Source organism: Haemaphysalis longicornis, unplaced genomic scaffold (assembly GCF_048455015.1).
Source record: "Haemaphysalis longicornis isolate Haplotype H1 unplaced genomic scaffold, Haemaphysalis longicornis Haplotype H1 scaffold_3, whole genome shotgun sequence".
Classification (NCBI taxonomy): Eukaryota; Metazoa; Arthropoda; class Arachnida; order Ixodida; family Ixodidae; genus Haemaphysalis; species Haemaphysalis longicornis.
In genome coordinates this window covers 177,514,816-177,527,210 of record NW_027526335.1, presented here as the reverse complement: position 1 = coordinate 177,527,210, position 12,395 = coordinate 177,514,816, and the positions used below count along the sequence as shown (strand labels likewise).

Genomic DNA, 12,395 nt, shown 5'->3' with positions numbered 1-12,395 from the left:
CCCCCCATGCATAAATTTCTGCGGGTGACCATGGGTCATCAAATCGCTCCGCCCACCTTCCTGCAAGCTAATATCGCATGAACAGTCAGGGAAAGCTCTGGTGCTAAATTTGTTCGACTAGCACTTTTCCACGGCTTTTTCCACAGACTGAAAATAATGTCTGATGAAGAGATTTTGAATGGTGCGCACCAAAGCCCGTTAAGAAATTAATGTGGGCTGTACTTCAGTATATCTTAAATGATTAAATCACAGATTAGTGTTTTACATCTCTGTTTCAGCCCAATTCACACAATTTAGGAAAGCATTCTAGCAGCGTTCGTTTGCTTGAGTCAGTGACAACAGCATATGATGAAAAAAAAGTGTGTGTGGGGTGGAGAGTGCGGGGGGGGGGGGGGGACCATATGCTTTCAGCGCACACACTTGCAGCAGCACTTCTCGTATATCCCACTGAATCACAGGGACGCTGAATTGCAGCTTTATTCTGCTGTTTAACTTACGTATACTATTATCTGACTCCACAGCAAAAGTCTAGAAGGTTTGTTTGTCTCTTATGGGCAGAGATAATACCAAGTAATGGTATCAGAGAGGCATATATTGCACTGTCGTTTAGCGCAGTCGGAGCCATCAATTGATTTTTGCACATTTTATGGTCAATATTGAATTCTCGTTCTTTAACACACAAATTTCGCATTTTGCTAGCATGCTAGCAATCCGCTAAATTTCATCTTGTGAACTTGCCAATGTGCGGTCTTAGACGGCTTGAGTGAGTCAGCAGAGACTATGGTACGAAAGAAAAAAATAGAACACACTACAATGGAATTTTTTTTATTAAAAACCGTATGTATATCAGCTGAAAAAAGTTGAAACGTGGCCTAAATATTCATCTTGTAAGGCAATTTGGCAGTGTTTACAACCCTCTTCATTTTCAAGGGTTGATGGAAAGCGTTTCCACTCAAGCTACAACCATTTAACAGAATCGACAGTTGGGCTAGCAGGTTTCACTTCATCGCAGGTATGTGCAAAAAGACACAGACGTTTGAGAAAAGAAAGGGACATGACAGCACTGACATGCAGCAACTGATTTTTGTTTGCGGTCGCGCGTTTTCCACGCAACCCCATACACCTTGGCCAACCTGGCAGGTGCGTTAACGTTCGGCTCCAGGAACATCGAAGATCGCACCCATAGATGCAGTGAGGGACCCACTATCAAGCCATGTTCAAGCTAGTGTTACATCACTTATGTATCTTATCCTGGCATAAAGGCCTTCTACATACAGAAAAATGGGGGCAGTTGTGTCAGCCCTGCATAAGTGGCACCACATGAGAAGTAATTAACTTTTCTAGAGAACAGATTTAGATACGGTTTTGTTGAGCTGCTTGTATCTTCTTCCTCGCACGTGTGTCAATAAGGTGATGGGCTGTAGACGTGGGTACATGTGAGTGTACATACTTCTCTGTTAGGTCATTTTAACAGTCATCAACATCATCATCATCAGCAGCAGCCTATCTACACCCACTGCAGGACAAAGGCCTCTCTCATGGATCTCGAATAGTCCCGGTCCTGTGCTAACTGCGACCAATTTACTCCCGCAAACTTCTTGATCTCATCTGCACACCTGACTTTCTGCCACCCCCTGCTGCGCTTGCCTTCTCTAGGGATCCACTCTGTTGCCCTTAATGACCAACGGTTATCGTGCCTTCGCCTTACATGCTCTGCCCACGCCCATTTCTTCTGAATTTCTACTAATATGTTCTTAATTCACGCATTTGTTCTCTGATCCAATCCGCTTTCTTCTTGTCCCTTAACGTTACACCTATCATCTTCCACTCCGCTGCCCGCTGAGATGTCCTCAATTTAGGTTGAACCCTCTTAGTGAGCCTCCAACTTTCTGCCCCGTAGGTGAGCACCGGTAACATGCAGCTGTCATAAGCTTTCTTCTTCAGAGACAATGGTAGGCTGCCATTCATTATTTGAGAATGCCTGCCGAATGCACTCCACCCTATTCTTATCCTTCCAATTATCTCTGCTTCATGGTTGGGATCCGGGGTCAATACTTTACATATCATTACATTTAATTAACCTTCTGCATCGCACTGAAAGTACCAGGCTTGTACCTATCTTAGAAAGAAAAATATCGAAATCAGCACGCATCAGTCACGTATTCAAGTTCGTTCTCCAAAAACCACTCGGGGTCCCTCACGGTGCCGTTGCCCATTCCCGTGGTTGCAAACAGGGCCAGCCTGGCCATCTGGCCAAAAGTCCGGTTGTAGCGACCCACACTGGAAACGGTCAGCGGACCGAAGGTGTCGGAGGCGACGAGGTATTCCCGGTGGCGGAACAGCAGGTGGATGGCGAAGTAGCGCCGCCAGTCGGGCTTGCAGACGCCGTACAGGAGGTGCGCCACGTTGTGCACGCCAAAGTCGTAAGGCACGCGGTGGACCAGGTGCGGATGAGGCACGAGGATCATCTCGGTGGGCAGCCGGCCGGCGTTCCAGTACCAGAGCTCGGCCCGGTAGTACCGGTACGAGTTGTACCACAGCTTGAGGAACCGGGCGTTCTTGTGGGCCACCAGCACCTGGGACACGGGAGAAAAAGGAACATTGAGTGCCAAGTCACCTTGAAGGAGATAAGTTTGAAATTTAAAGATTTGCAGAAACTTCTTTTCAACTGGCCAATATCGGATAAATGCGTCAGCTGCTCGGCGGTATTGCGAGCTTTTTAAAGTTGGCTTCACTACAACACACAGATACATTGCTCGGAAGATATTTCAAGCACCATATAAGCGGTCTTATCAAAGAAGACGAAGGCCCTAGGGCCTCCATGTTTTTACAAAATTATTTTTTCAAGTTCACAGCACTTTTGGGGCTCGCTTTGTCGTCGTAGCTCGCTGTAACGGTCGATGACAAACGACTGCCGGAATCAGGCGGTGCCACGAGATAACGGACCCAAGTAGAGCCCGGCGTTCCATTGTAGGGCATCCCGCACAGGTTTCGATAACCTAACGGTTTAATAGTCATAATTGTTCAAAACTCGTGAAACGCTGGCGCTTGTCATACATCGCCCCATTGTTTAGCGCAAAAAACCAGCAGGTACATTTGACGCAAAATACACGTAATTAACCAGCCGCACCCACGTTCATTTGAGTTCGGAATGCTCATTGGGTTGGATTTTGCGATAATAAGAGAAAAAAAAAGTGGCAGTGCACCGCCGGCACGTGCGAGAGGAAAAGCAAGCACAAAAAGAACAAAACTCCCGCTAGCACTGTTTCAGGCACGGAGTGCGTGAGCACTATGGAGGCGGGAAATTTGAAATGCATTGGGTGGTAGCAGTGAGCAGATAATGACGCCACAGCCCATTATGGTGAATCACTTTCTCTGCACTTCCGTCAGCTTTCACGTTGAGTGGAATGGCTTTAGGTATTTTTTAAGACAGCTGGAAAAGTGCATAATTTGCTGTACTAAGAAAAAGTAAGCCAACGAAAACTGCGCCCTGAAATTTCTTTAGAAGAGAATGTTTGAGCCATATTGTCTACCCTCCCCTTGAAAGAGCACCCGATGCCCTTGAACGGCTTTCCAAAGGGTAATACAGGCAACAAAATGGATTTACCAATCAACTGATGCAGGTCTACCGCCAAATTTTCAAATCTGATTCGACCAGCCTCTGCATGTCCTCATTTTTCGTCCAATTCATCTCTGTTCTGCTACTCAGGCTACTGCCGCTTTCACTTTATTTGAACTCAAACGACCTAAACCTAAATATGTTCCCAAATCCTGAATGCTTAAGTTTCCTTTCACTAGGTTGATTGTGGGGTTTAACGTGCCAACGCAACGCAGGCGATGAGGCGTGCCGTAGTGGAGGGCTCCGGATTCATTAACGTGCACCGACCTTTCACTACGTGCACCACTCACCCTACTTTGGTACCGTGCAACGCTTTTTCAACTTCTTTCTAAATCTCAAATGCTTTCAGGACATTGGTCAACAAGTGCCTTCTACAAGTGCATCTACTTTTACTAGGGGCCACATAGTACTCCAGCCGAAAATTACTCCTCTGCTCCCACGAAACAAACATTTCTCTCTCTTCTCTGGTCTTGGCTTGAGTAGTGGAATGACGTTGCTTGAGTGATGTCGCTAGTATTGGCTGTCTTCCTTCTGGGTGCAGCAAATAGCGCATTTGATGGCCACTTTGAAGGAAATCACAACAAAATCAAGGCAGGAACTGCAAGGCTCATCTGCTAAGACGAGCAAATAACGCAGTGCCGCTTTGTGCTGCGATAATAGCTTTTGTGGTGGATCCTTGCACAAAGAAAAGAGGGGAAGCGTTTGCCGGAAGTGTTGCAGGGTCCTTTCAAGCCTTTCTCTAAAGGTGCATCGTGAGGCCCAAGTATCTACGCCACGAGTGAAGCACCGAACGCATCCACTCCCATTTCAATTGGTAAAGGTGACGTATGCTGTTTGCCACACTAAAGTGTTGCTTGAAAGGGACCCTGTATAAGAGTCGTTTTAGTGTAACGATGCCTGCCGGGGCTCTAAGCAAACATTTGTCCATTCATAGGTGAGCATGTACATCACGACACATTGCCGTCGTCATGAAAGATGCTGCTTATTCACCTAGGTATGACCTGCTGTGCATGTTAGCCAGCAAGTGGAGTAATGACTTCGATTATCCTCCTTCATCAAAGACAAAGGGGGATCAATGAGGAGTGGAATGAGAGGAAAGATGTTGCTAATGTCATCTCTTTCAAAAGACTCACTTGGGCCATCTGGTAGGATGCTTCGCCCACTTTCTTTCTTGCATTCAGACCTAGCACTGTATACAGTGCAATCCAAGGGAATCATGCGCATCTATTCGTTCTCATTATTTGATTACTCACGTTTTGGGGCAGATCCTCTGTATGGCCTTTTTAGATTACTTCACACGCCCTCATGTCTAGCTTCAAACCCACCCCTATGCTGTTCCTCTGCAGATGCTCCATAACTTTTGTGAAGATCCTTTGAAAAGATGTTCAGCGTGGAAGCCTCGAGCATCTGAAACACCTCTACTCACTTATACCTCCCCTAGAACAAAATCTCTTTACCACGAGCGGCTTTATAGATGGTGACTTGCCCATGTTCAGCAATTTATTTTTGCTTGTTTGGCTTTTTTTTTTTTTTTTTTTTTCAGTTCTCTCCAGCACCGCTGCACTGGCATGTACTGCATTTGGCTGTCGCTTATAAAGTTGGCCACCCTTTCTTGTCTGCTATTCATCTGCTATATGCACACCTGCTCGGTCTGCCATTGTTGTTATTTTATTATGTTTACCGAGTCGTTGCAACTAGTAGTCTTTGTTGATTAGCCATCCCACCTGTGTACATATGCTGTCAACTGAATTTTTTGCACCGTAGTTTCAGCAGTCTATTATCTTGTGACCCGCTGCGGTGGCTCAGTGGCTAAGGCGTTGTGCTGCTGAGCACGAGGTCGCGGGCTCGATTTACGGCTGCCGCGGCGGCTCTTCCGATGGAGGCGGAAAGCAAAAACGCCCGTATGCTCGAGATTTCGGCGCACATTAAAGATCCCCAGGTGGCCAAAATTAATCCGGAGGCCTCCACGACGGCGTGCCTCATCGCCTGCTTTGCGTCGGCGCGTTAAAGCCCACGATCAATCAATCAATCAATCAATCTATTATCTTGTGTGAAAGTTTATGTCTCGCTGTCCAAGACCAGCACCCGCATGGCAAAGAGAGTTTTGTTTCATGAGTTTCTTGTAATTTTGGTAGGCCAGCTGTGACTGAAGAGGACATCTTGGAATGTAGATGGAAAGCTTTTTCATTAAACAAATTTCAACTAAGCTGAACAGCTCCCTAATGTTGCGTATTTCTCGTAGCTAATGCACGCATGTGACATTCTGTTGTGGCGCAAGTTTTACAAAAGTTCCAGGCCCCGGGAAAAAGCCATGAATTCCGAGTGACCGCAGTAAAATTAGCAGCCTTCAGTTCCTGAACAGTGATTACAGCAAGGGCCTGAAACTTCCATGACTACAGCTGCATGCTGTTTCTTCAATGTTTCCCAGGTACCCAGCACTCCTTCATAAAAAAGGACCAGGAGATGAACACCAGCCCCACGCACGGGTGCGGCAGATGCCAGAAGAATCAGGTGGTTCATGATAGCACCAAGATTGCTTTGCATAAAGCTTGGGAAGTAAGAAATGCAGGGCCTTCTTTTCCCAGGCCTTCGAATGCAATTGATGCCTGCCCAGATCAGGATGCCATTGGTGAGGTTATGCAAGTTACCGTGCCTGTAGTTTATAACACCCCATGCCTTTACCAGAGGTCGCCCAGATGCCTAGTGAGCCCAACGTAGGAACGGTCGAGGAAACATTACCAAGTTCCCCTTCCGAGACGGTATACTGTCCTGAATCAGCATCAGAAATTAATGTTGTACCCTTTTGTGTGCTACAAGTGCGCAAATAGCGGTTCTTTGTTTCAATGCAGGTAACTATTTTATTTGAATCACTACAAATCGAAGCAAATATTTTCAAATCGAAGAGACGGATATTTTTGAACCGAGTCAGAGAGATAAGAGGTGCGCCCCGAAAGCACCTCCTCTTGTCGCTTGGCCGCACGTCACCAGAGCAGTGCGGCAAAGCCCATCGCTGCTAGCAGTAAACACCAGTGCATGTTTTCAAACTTCAAAATACTTTAAAAATTTAGTCAAAATTTTATAAAAGCGCTGTTCAATTCGTAGTTGAATTGAATGCTGTGTTATTCGCTCCAATAATCGAAAGTTTAAAACATTCGCTGACCCCCTACTCTTCACACATAGGACTCTACTGCATGCCTCTAGATTTCCTTTTTTTGTTTTTGTCATTCAACGAAAATTATTTACTCAAAACTGTAGCTTTCAAGCCAAAAGCGGTCACACGGTTATAAGAAGCAAAGAAACAATTCTGTCGGTCGTAAACACCACAAAACTTGTCAAGAAGGCGAAAGAAATGAGACACAAATGCCAGGGGCTGCAAAAGGAAAAGAGGGAAGTGTAGCTAGAAGTGTCAGTACCAACACAGAAGGTGAAAAGAAGACAGGCCCTAATGAAGAAAACCAGCTTCACTGCCCTTCTGGTACATGGCACGGGCAGCAGTCTTACTCGTCAGATTTATCGAAACAAATTTCCTAACAAACATGTTTTTTTTCTGAATTGCTACTGAATATGAACATGTTTTTTTTTCTCATGCTACTGAACATTTTCCACCAAGAAAATGTTCAGTAGCGTGACCCATAAGGTCTTTTTTCTGCAAGAATAGGTTGCATTCTTAAATGCCCAGAAAGGTTGCTGGCACGAGGCGACGGCGAACTTTGGTGTGCAAGATACAGGCAAAATACAAGTTTGTTTTATTCAAAAGATTTGTTGTTTTATAGTGCCATCAGCACTTTTCCAGCAGCAAGTGATGCTTTATTCACTGAGAAATTAAAGAATTTAGGTTAAAATTTTTATTCTTCCACCAAATCGTATTTCATGACGTCTGCATGTCGCCACAAGAGAGGATCTTCAAGCGAAATTCAAGTGATCCGTTCAGTCTGCAGCAGACTGCGGAGCCTTGTTTACTGCCAGTCATCCTAGATGGCGCCACCATACTGCTCCACACCGCTGTTTACCTTTCCTTTGTTTTCGACAGTATTTGTTTTTGTTATGGTAGGTAGTAATCGTTTCAAAAAACATCGGGTACGTTCGGCAAACAGAGTCACATAAGACAATGTCGCTTACGCCAGTCGTCCAGTGTCGTGTGAGACAACCACAAAGCACCGTACTGCTGTGCAGCTATAACCAGTATAGTGCACACAGTACCAATGTATACTTTTGTATACTTTTATAACTTTACGTATACTTTCATAACTTCCATTGTTTACCCCACAATTCTTACTGCTATAAAATGAATAAGCATTACATTTAAGCGACACTATCTCGTTCTGCAAGCTTATGAGCCCTGTGTAACTTGTGTTCACTTTTGACAGCCTCAGCCAACTGCATAACTGTGCATATGCCGTCATAAGTTCTATTGCAGGAAATGAGCCAGTGGGTCGCATGGCCATTCTTTTTTTTCCCTAATTATATATCTTACTTGAGTAAAGTTTACGTTAAAAGTGGTTTCAGTATCATTCTAACTGGGCAATCTTTCCAATGAACCAAACTTGTGTTTTGTCTGCATGGCCCCTTTAAGCATGATTTCAACTGCTGCAAACTCGTTACTTATACTGCAAGCATTCTCTCCAACATACATGAGAATAAAGTCAGGTATGCTGAAAATCAAATACATTCAGAGGTGCTCCAGCCCACTTACTATTGCTGAGCATAATGATATTAACCCTGCCTATAGCCAAATGCTCATCTAATAGTACACACGAGCTGCCATCCCTCGGCAGAGTTCTATTCCTAAACGTTGTCCAGGTTGAAATTCTGGAAGCGGGTTGATCAAACTGGAGGATTCTTAGCACTTTTTGCTACGCAGCATTTAGCTCTGACCCCTGCCTTGTTCCGGTATACGACTGCTGCGAACTCAAAACTGTTTCGTTGTGTGTTCTGGTATAGAACACTAGACTTTGGCTATACTGGGATAATTGGGTTTGTTATAACGTAGAAAGCGATAACGAATACAAGCGACTACTTGGAAGAGAAGAGAAAGTGAAGTGGCCAACAGGGCACAAACATCATGATAAGTCGCTTGTATTCGCTATCTCTTCCTATGTTATAACAAACCCAGTAAAACCCGTATAACTGAAGTCCAGTGTTCTATACCAAAACCCACATTGAAACAAAAGCCACGGGCTTTGTCATCGAATTTTAAAAGGTTCGGGCCAGATACCACTTCACAGCAGCCGAGACCTAGGCTGGTGAGGCAGTGCACCAGTTTGCTGGCTAGTGTCACTATTCGGGGCTATCCCCGAAGAGGATGGTGGACAAAAAGCAACCCTGGTACAAAGACGAGTGCCGAAGAGGAAGAACAAGCTTCACCCCATGAAGGAGCCCAATCAAGGAGTGCACTGCTGAAAAATGGACAGCAGCATTGAATAGAGGAGGGACGCATTAGGCGATGTCAAGAGCACTCAATCATAAAATGCCCGCTGACCAGAGATAGGAATTGGAGCAGGACACCCACAGTGGAGACATGCAGCAGGAAGGAGCAGCACGAGGAGGTGCTAACGTCATGGAGAAGCAAGCCAGGGGTGACCAGGGCATCGATGTCGCAATGCAAGTTTGGGAGGGAGCAAATTGACGGCACATCATTTATAGCCTTCGTGTCGCTCCGGCAACTTGTGGGCCCCAGCGGCAACAGTTGACTGTCTTTGCGCTGCGCCATCACACCGTCAATGTCGCTTTGACAGCCCTCATGGTGGCACTCGGGGTTCTGCTGGTGCCTTCTGCAGTCTACAGCCACCCCCAGAATAGCCGTCCAGGTCCGACTTCCACAAGTACGAGAACTCTTCCGGCTGCAACCCATCACAACTTCACTACGGTGCCACTAACTCGTCACATTCATGCCACATCTTGGACATGCCAGTGCCAGTGACTGGCGCTGTAGTTATGACTGTAGTTATAACTGCAATGACTGGCACTTGTAGTTAAAAACCTTCGCCTTATCACTTCATACAGGCTTTAGCAAATGGCAACTTTGTTTGCTTCAGGGTTATTTAGTCATTTTGGGTAACAAGTTTCTTTTATTTAGTTTGTGCCATTTTGTTCATTGTTTGCTGTTTTATTTGTTTGGGGGTTCGCCTCACGAGAGATAAATAAGCGTTGTTCAGCCTTCCTCTGTTTGTCGTGTCCTTCTTTGCGAGTGAAGACATGCGACACCTGGTGTAGGTGAACCTGTGTAGTTCCCCTAACTGTAATCTTGCATATTCAACTCAGCAGCGCTCTAAAGGCATAACCACACGGAGAATTTGGTACGCGATGCAACCAGTGAGAGCGACAAGCAACTAGATTGGGTTGTCGCTCAGCCACCTCTGTCACTGACTTTTGCAGCGTTGTTCAATTCAAGCCAGACAAAAACTTCCCTGGTCACCAAGAAATGGTAGGAGCAAGGGCCTATAGAAGTAAGCACTGTGTGGCCTATGTGGTTTACTCATAGCAATGTCCATGGCCAGTGCATGTTCTGCTTGCTTTCATTTGCTCTGTGGAGCCCTGGTCAGAATTGCGACCACTGTTTTAATACTACAGGGCAGCAAGAAACAGGGACTAACAAAGGTGAGGCACACAGGACGAGACCACTGCTTTCATGCTGCTGTGATGAAGCGGTATTGTGAGATGTTGAGCATTGACTGATACGATCGACTTTGAATGGACATGCGTGGGACAAAGAAAAACGTGCGTGTCCTCGCCGATGCAGATTTCTGATGGTATAGCTTAACGTGTCAACACAATGCAGGCAATAACGCTCACCGTAGTAGAGGGCTCCAGATTAATTTTGACCATTTGGAGATCTTTAATGTGCGCTGAAATCTCGTACACACGCGCGTTTTTGCTCTTCGCCTCCATCAGAAAAGTGTCCTCGCCAAATCCACCAGACATGCAACTCCTGTTTATGTGTGTGCATGGAACTGCAGCATCCTCTAAAGGGAAACAGCGCAAGTTGACCAGAGAAGCACTCGCAGCAACGTGGCTGAATTGGCGAACGACAAGACAGGTGGCAGTGATTCTTATTCCGTTGCATTAGGTTGCTGCATCACAAAAATTATTTTATGTAGTTAGCCCTTGTGGCACAAAAAAAAAAAGAATACCGTCATCAGTCCTCTGTTTAGATTAAATACCTTTTGAGTACCTCTCAACTGCAAGCATAGTGCTTCACTGCGCCAACACTTCCAGGTTGGTTTGCCATGAAGTTTTTCTAAAAGGTGCCACTACGCCACAGCAACGTAACGGAGTCGCGGGAGGAGGAAAGGGGGGGGAGGGGGGGGGATGGATTCACGACGCCTGCGAGGCGCCTGCCGGTGAACTATTCCCCATCGACCTCAGCCGCGCCTGGTTCCCAAGCACATACCGCGCAAATGTCCCCAACTGTGACGCTTATGACGAGATCTTTATGCACCGGTACACCTCTGCGCAAAGAGGCACCGCATTCTCACCTGCGTGCCGAGAGCCTGATTCGGGTACCAGCCCACAGCCATCTCGAAGTGCCGGAAAGGGTCAAGGGAGCGGACGAGGTACGAGTCGCCGTCGAGGAAGATGCCTCCGTACTTGCGCAGTATCCGCAGCCGCGCTATGTCGGACGCGTGGTAGATGGAGCTGAGCCGCTTGCCGAACACGTACCGGGGCCTCTTGATCGTCTCCAGCCTCAGGCCGGGGATGGCGGACACGAGCGGCCAGTGCGGACTCGACCGGGTCGACTCGTCGCAGCTGTCGCAGTGGACCACCAGCGACACGGGCCGCTGCTGGATCCACGCTGCGCGGATGCACACGGCTTCGACGAACGTCAGCGACGCGTTACCGAGGCGCACGAAGTGCACGACGTTGGGCACAATGACGTGCTTGAAGCCCGTCACGTTGTCCGCACTGCCGAAGTCCACGATGTCGCCGGCCCACCAATTCCGCGCGGAGGCGGACAGACGGTCCGTGCGGATGCTGCGCTTGACCAAAAACAGGAGGGCAAAAACTGCCGCGGTGGCGATGGCTAGTAGAGCGACGCGACGAGTATAATAACGCATCGCGAGGCGATGACATCGTACTGTTTTCACGGTGGCGGCTAATTCTTTCAGGATACTCCGACCAGTGGCTCGGGTGATTTCGAAACGTAAACACGTCCACGCCCGCGATAGAGTGAACTAGTCATAGAGATAACTAGTTCACTCTACCGCGAGAAGCAACCGGAAGCTTTAATGGAGGATCTCATGAAGTTGTTGCCCCCTGAAGCGATTAAAGGACGGCGCCATTAAGCCTTTCTTCATTTTCCTTTTTTTTTTTTTTTTACAGTCGAGTTTTGCTTGTCTCTGTTTTCAATCGGGTGACCGACAGCAGGGTTGACACGAGTTCAATATCTTGCATTGGTAAGGCACACAAGGACAAACAACCCTTTCCGCAGCATTCGGGCTTGCATAAATAACTTGCAGAAAAGTCGCACGTTGGTGAGTCTTGCGGCCGCCGGGGCGGGAACTTTGCCGTTTATCCGGACTTGGTACTGTTCAAAGCTCTTCTGTACCCCATCAAACTGCTGCTTCCTCATTCCAGACGGGCGCAACGTTTGTAAACGTTAGTCGGGCCCACCAATTCCAGATATTTTAAAACTGTGTTGTTACGCAATCAGTCAATCAATCCACGGATTCATGGAACCTTTTCTTTCCTCTATGCACGGATTGCAGAAGATTATTGTTTTTCGTCGACATTTGCAATTTGCATCCAAGCAATCAAAGAGGCGACCATTGTTTTCAAA

At 46.8% G+C, this 12,395-nt stretch overlaps 1 protein-coding gene across 1 annotated transcript; it reads right to left on the bottom strand.

Moving 5' to 3' along the window:
- Window positions 1-815: 815 nt before the first annotated feature.
- Window positions 816-11,775, bottom strand: LOC144175823 (uncharacterized). Its single transcript, XM_077704833.1, has 2 exons — window positions 11,095-11,775; window positions 816-2,576 (listed from the first exon to the last, which is right to left on the bottom strand). Exons 1-2 carry the CDS (start codon window positions 11,671-11,673, stop codon window positions 2,142-2,144), a joined length of 1,014 nt encoding a protein of 337 aa, XP_077560959.1. The 5' UTR covers window positions 11,674-11,775; the 3' UTR covers window positions 816-2,141.
- Between the last annotated feature and the right edge of the window lie 620 nt (window positions 11,776-12,395).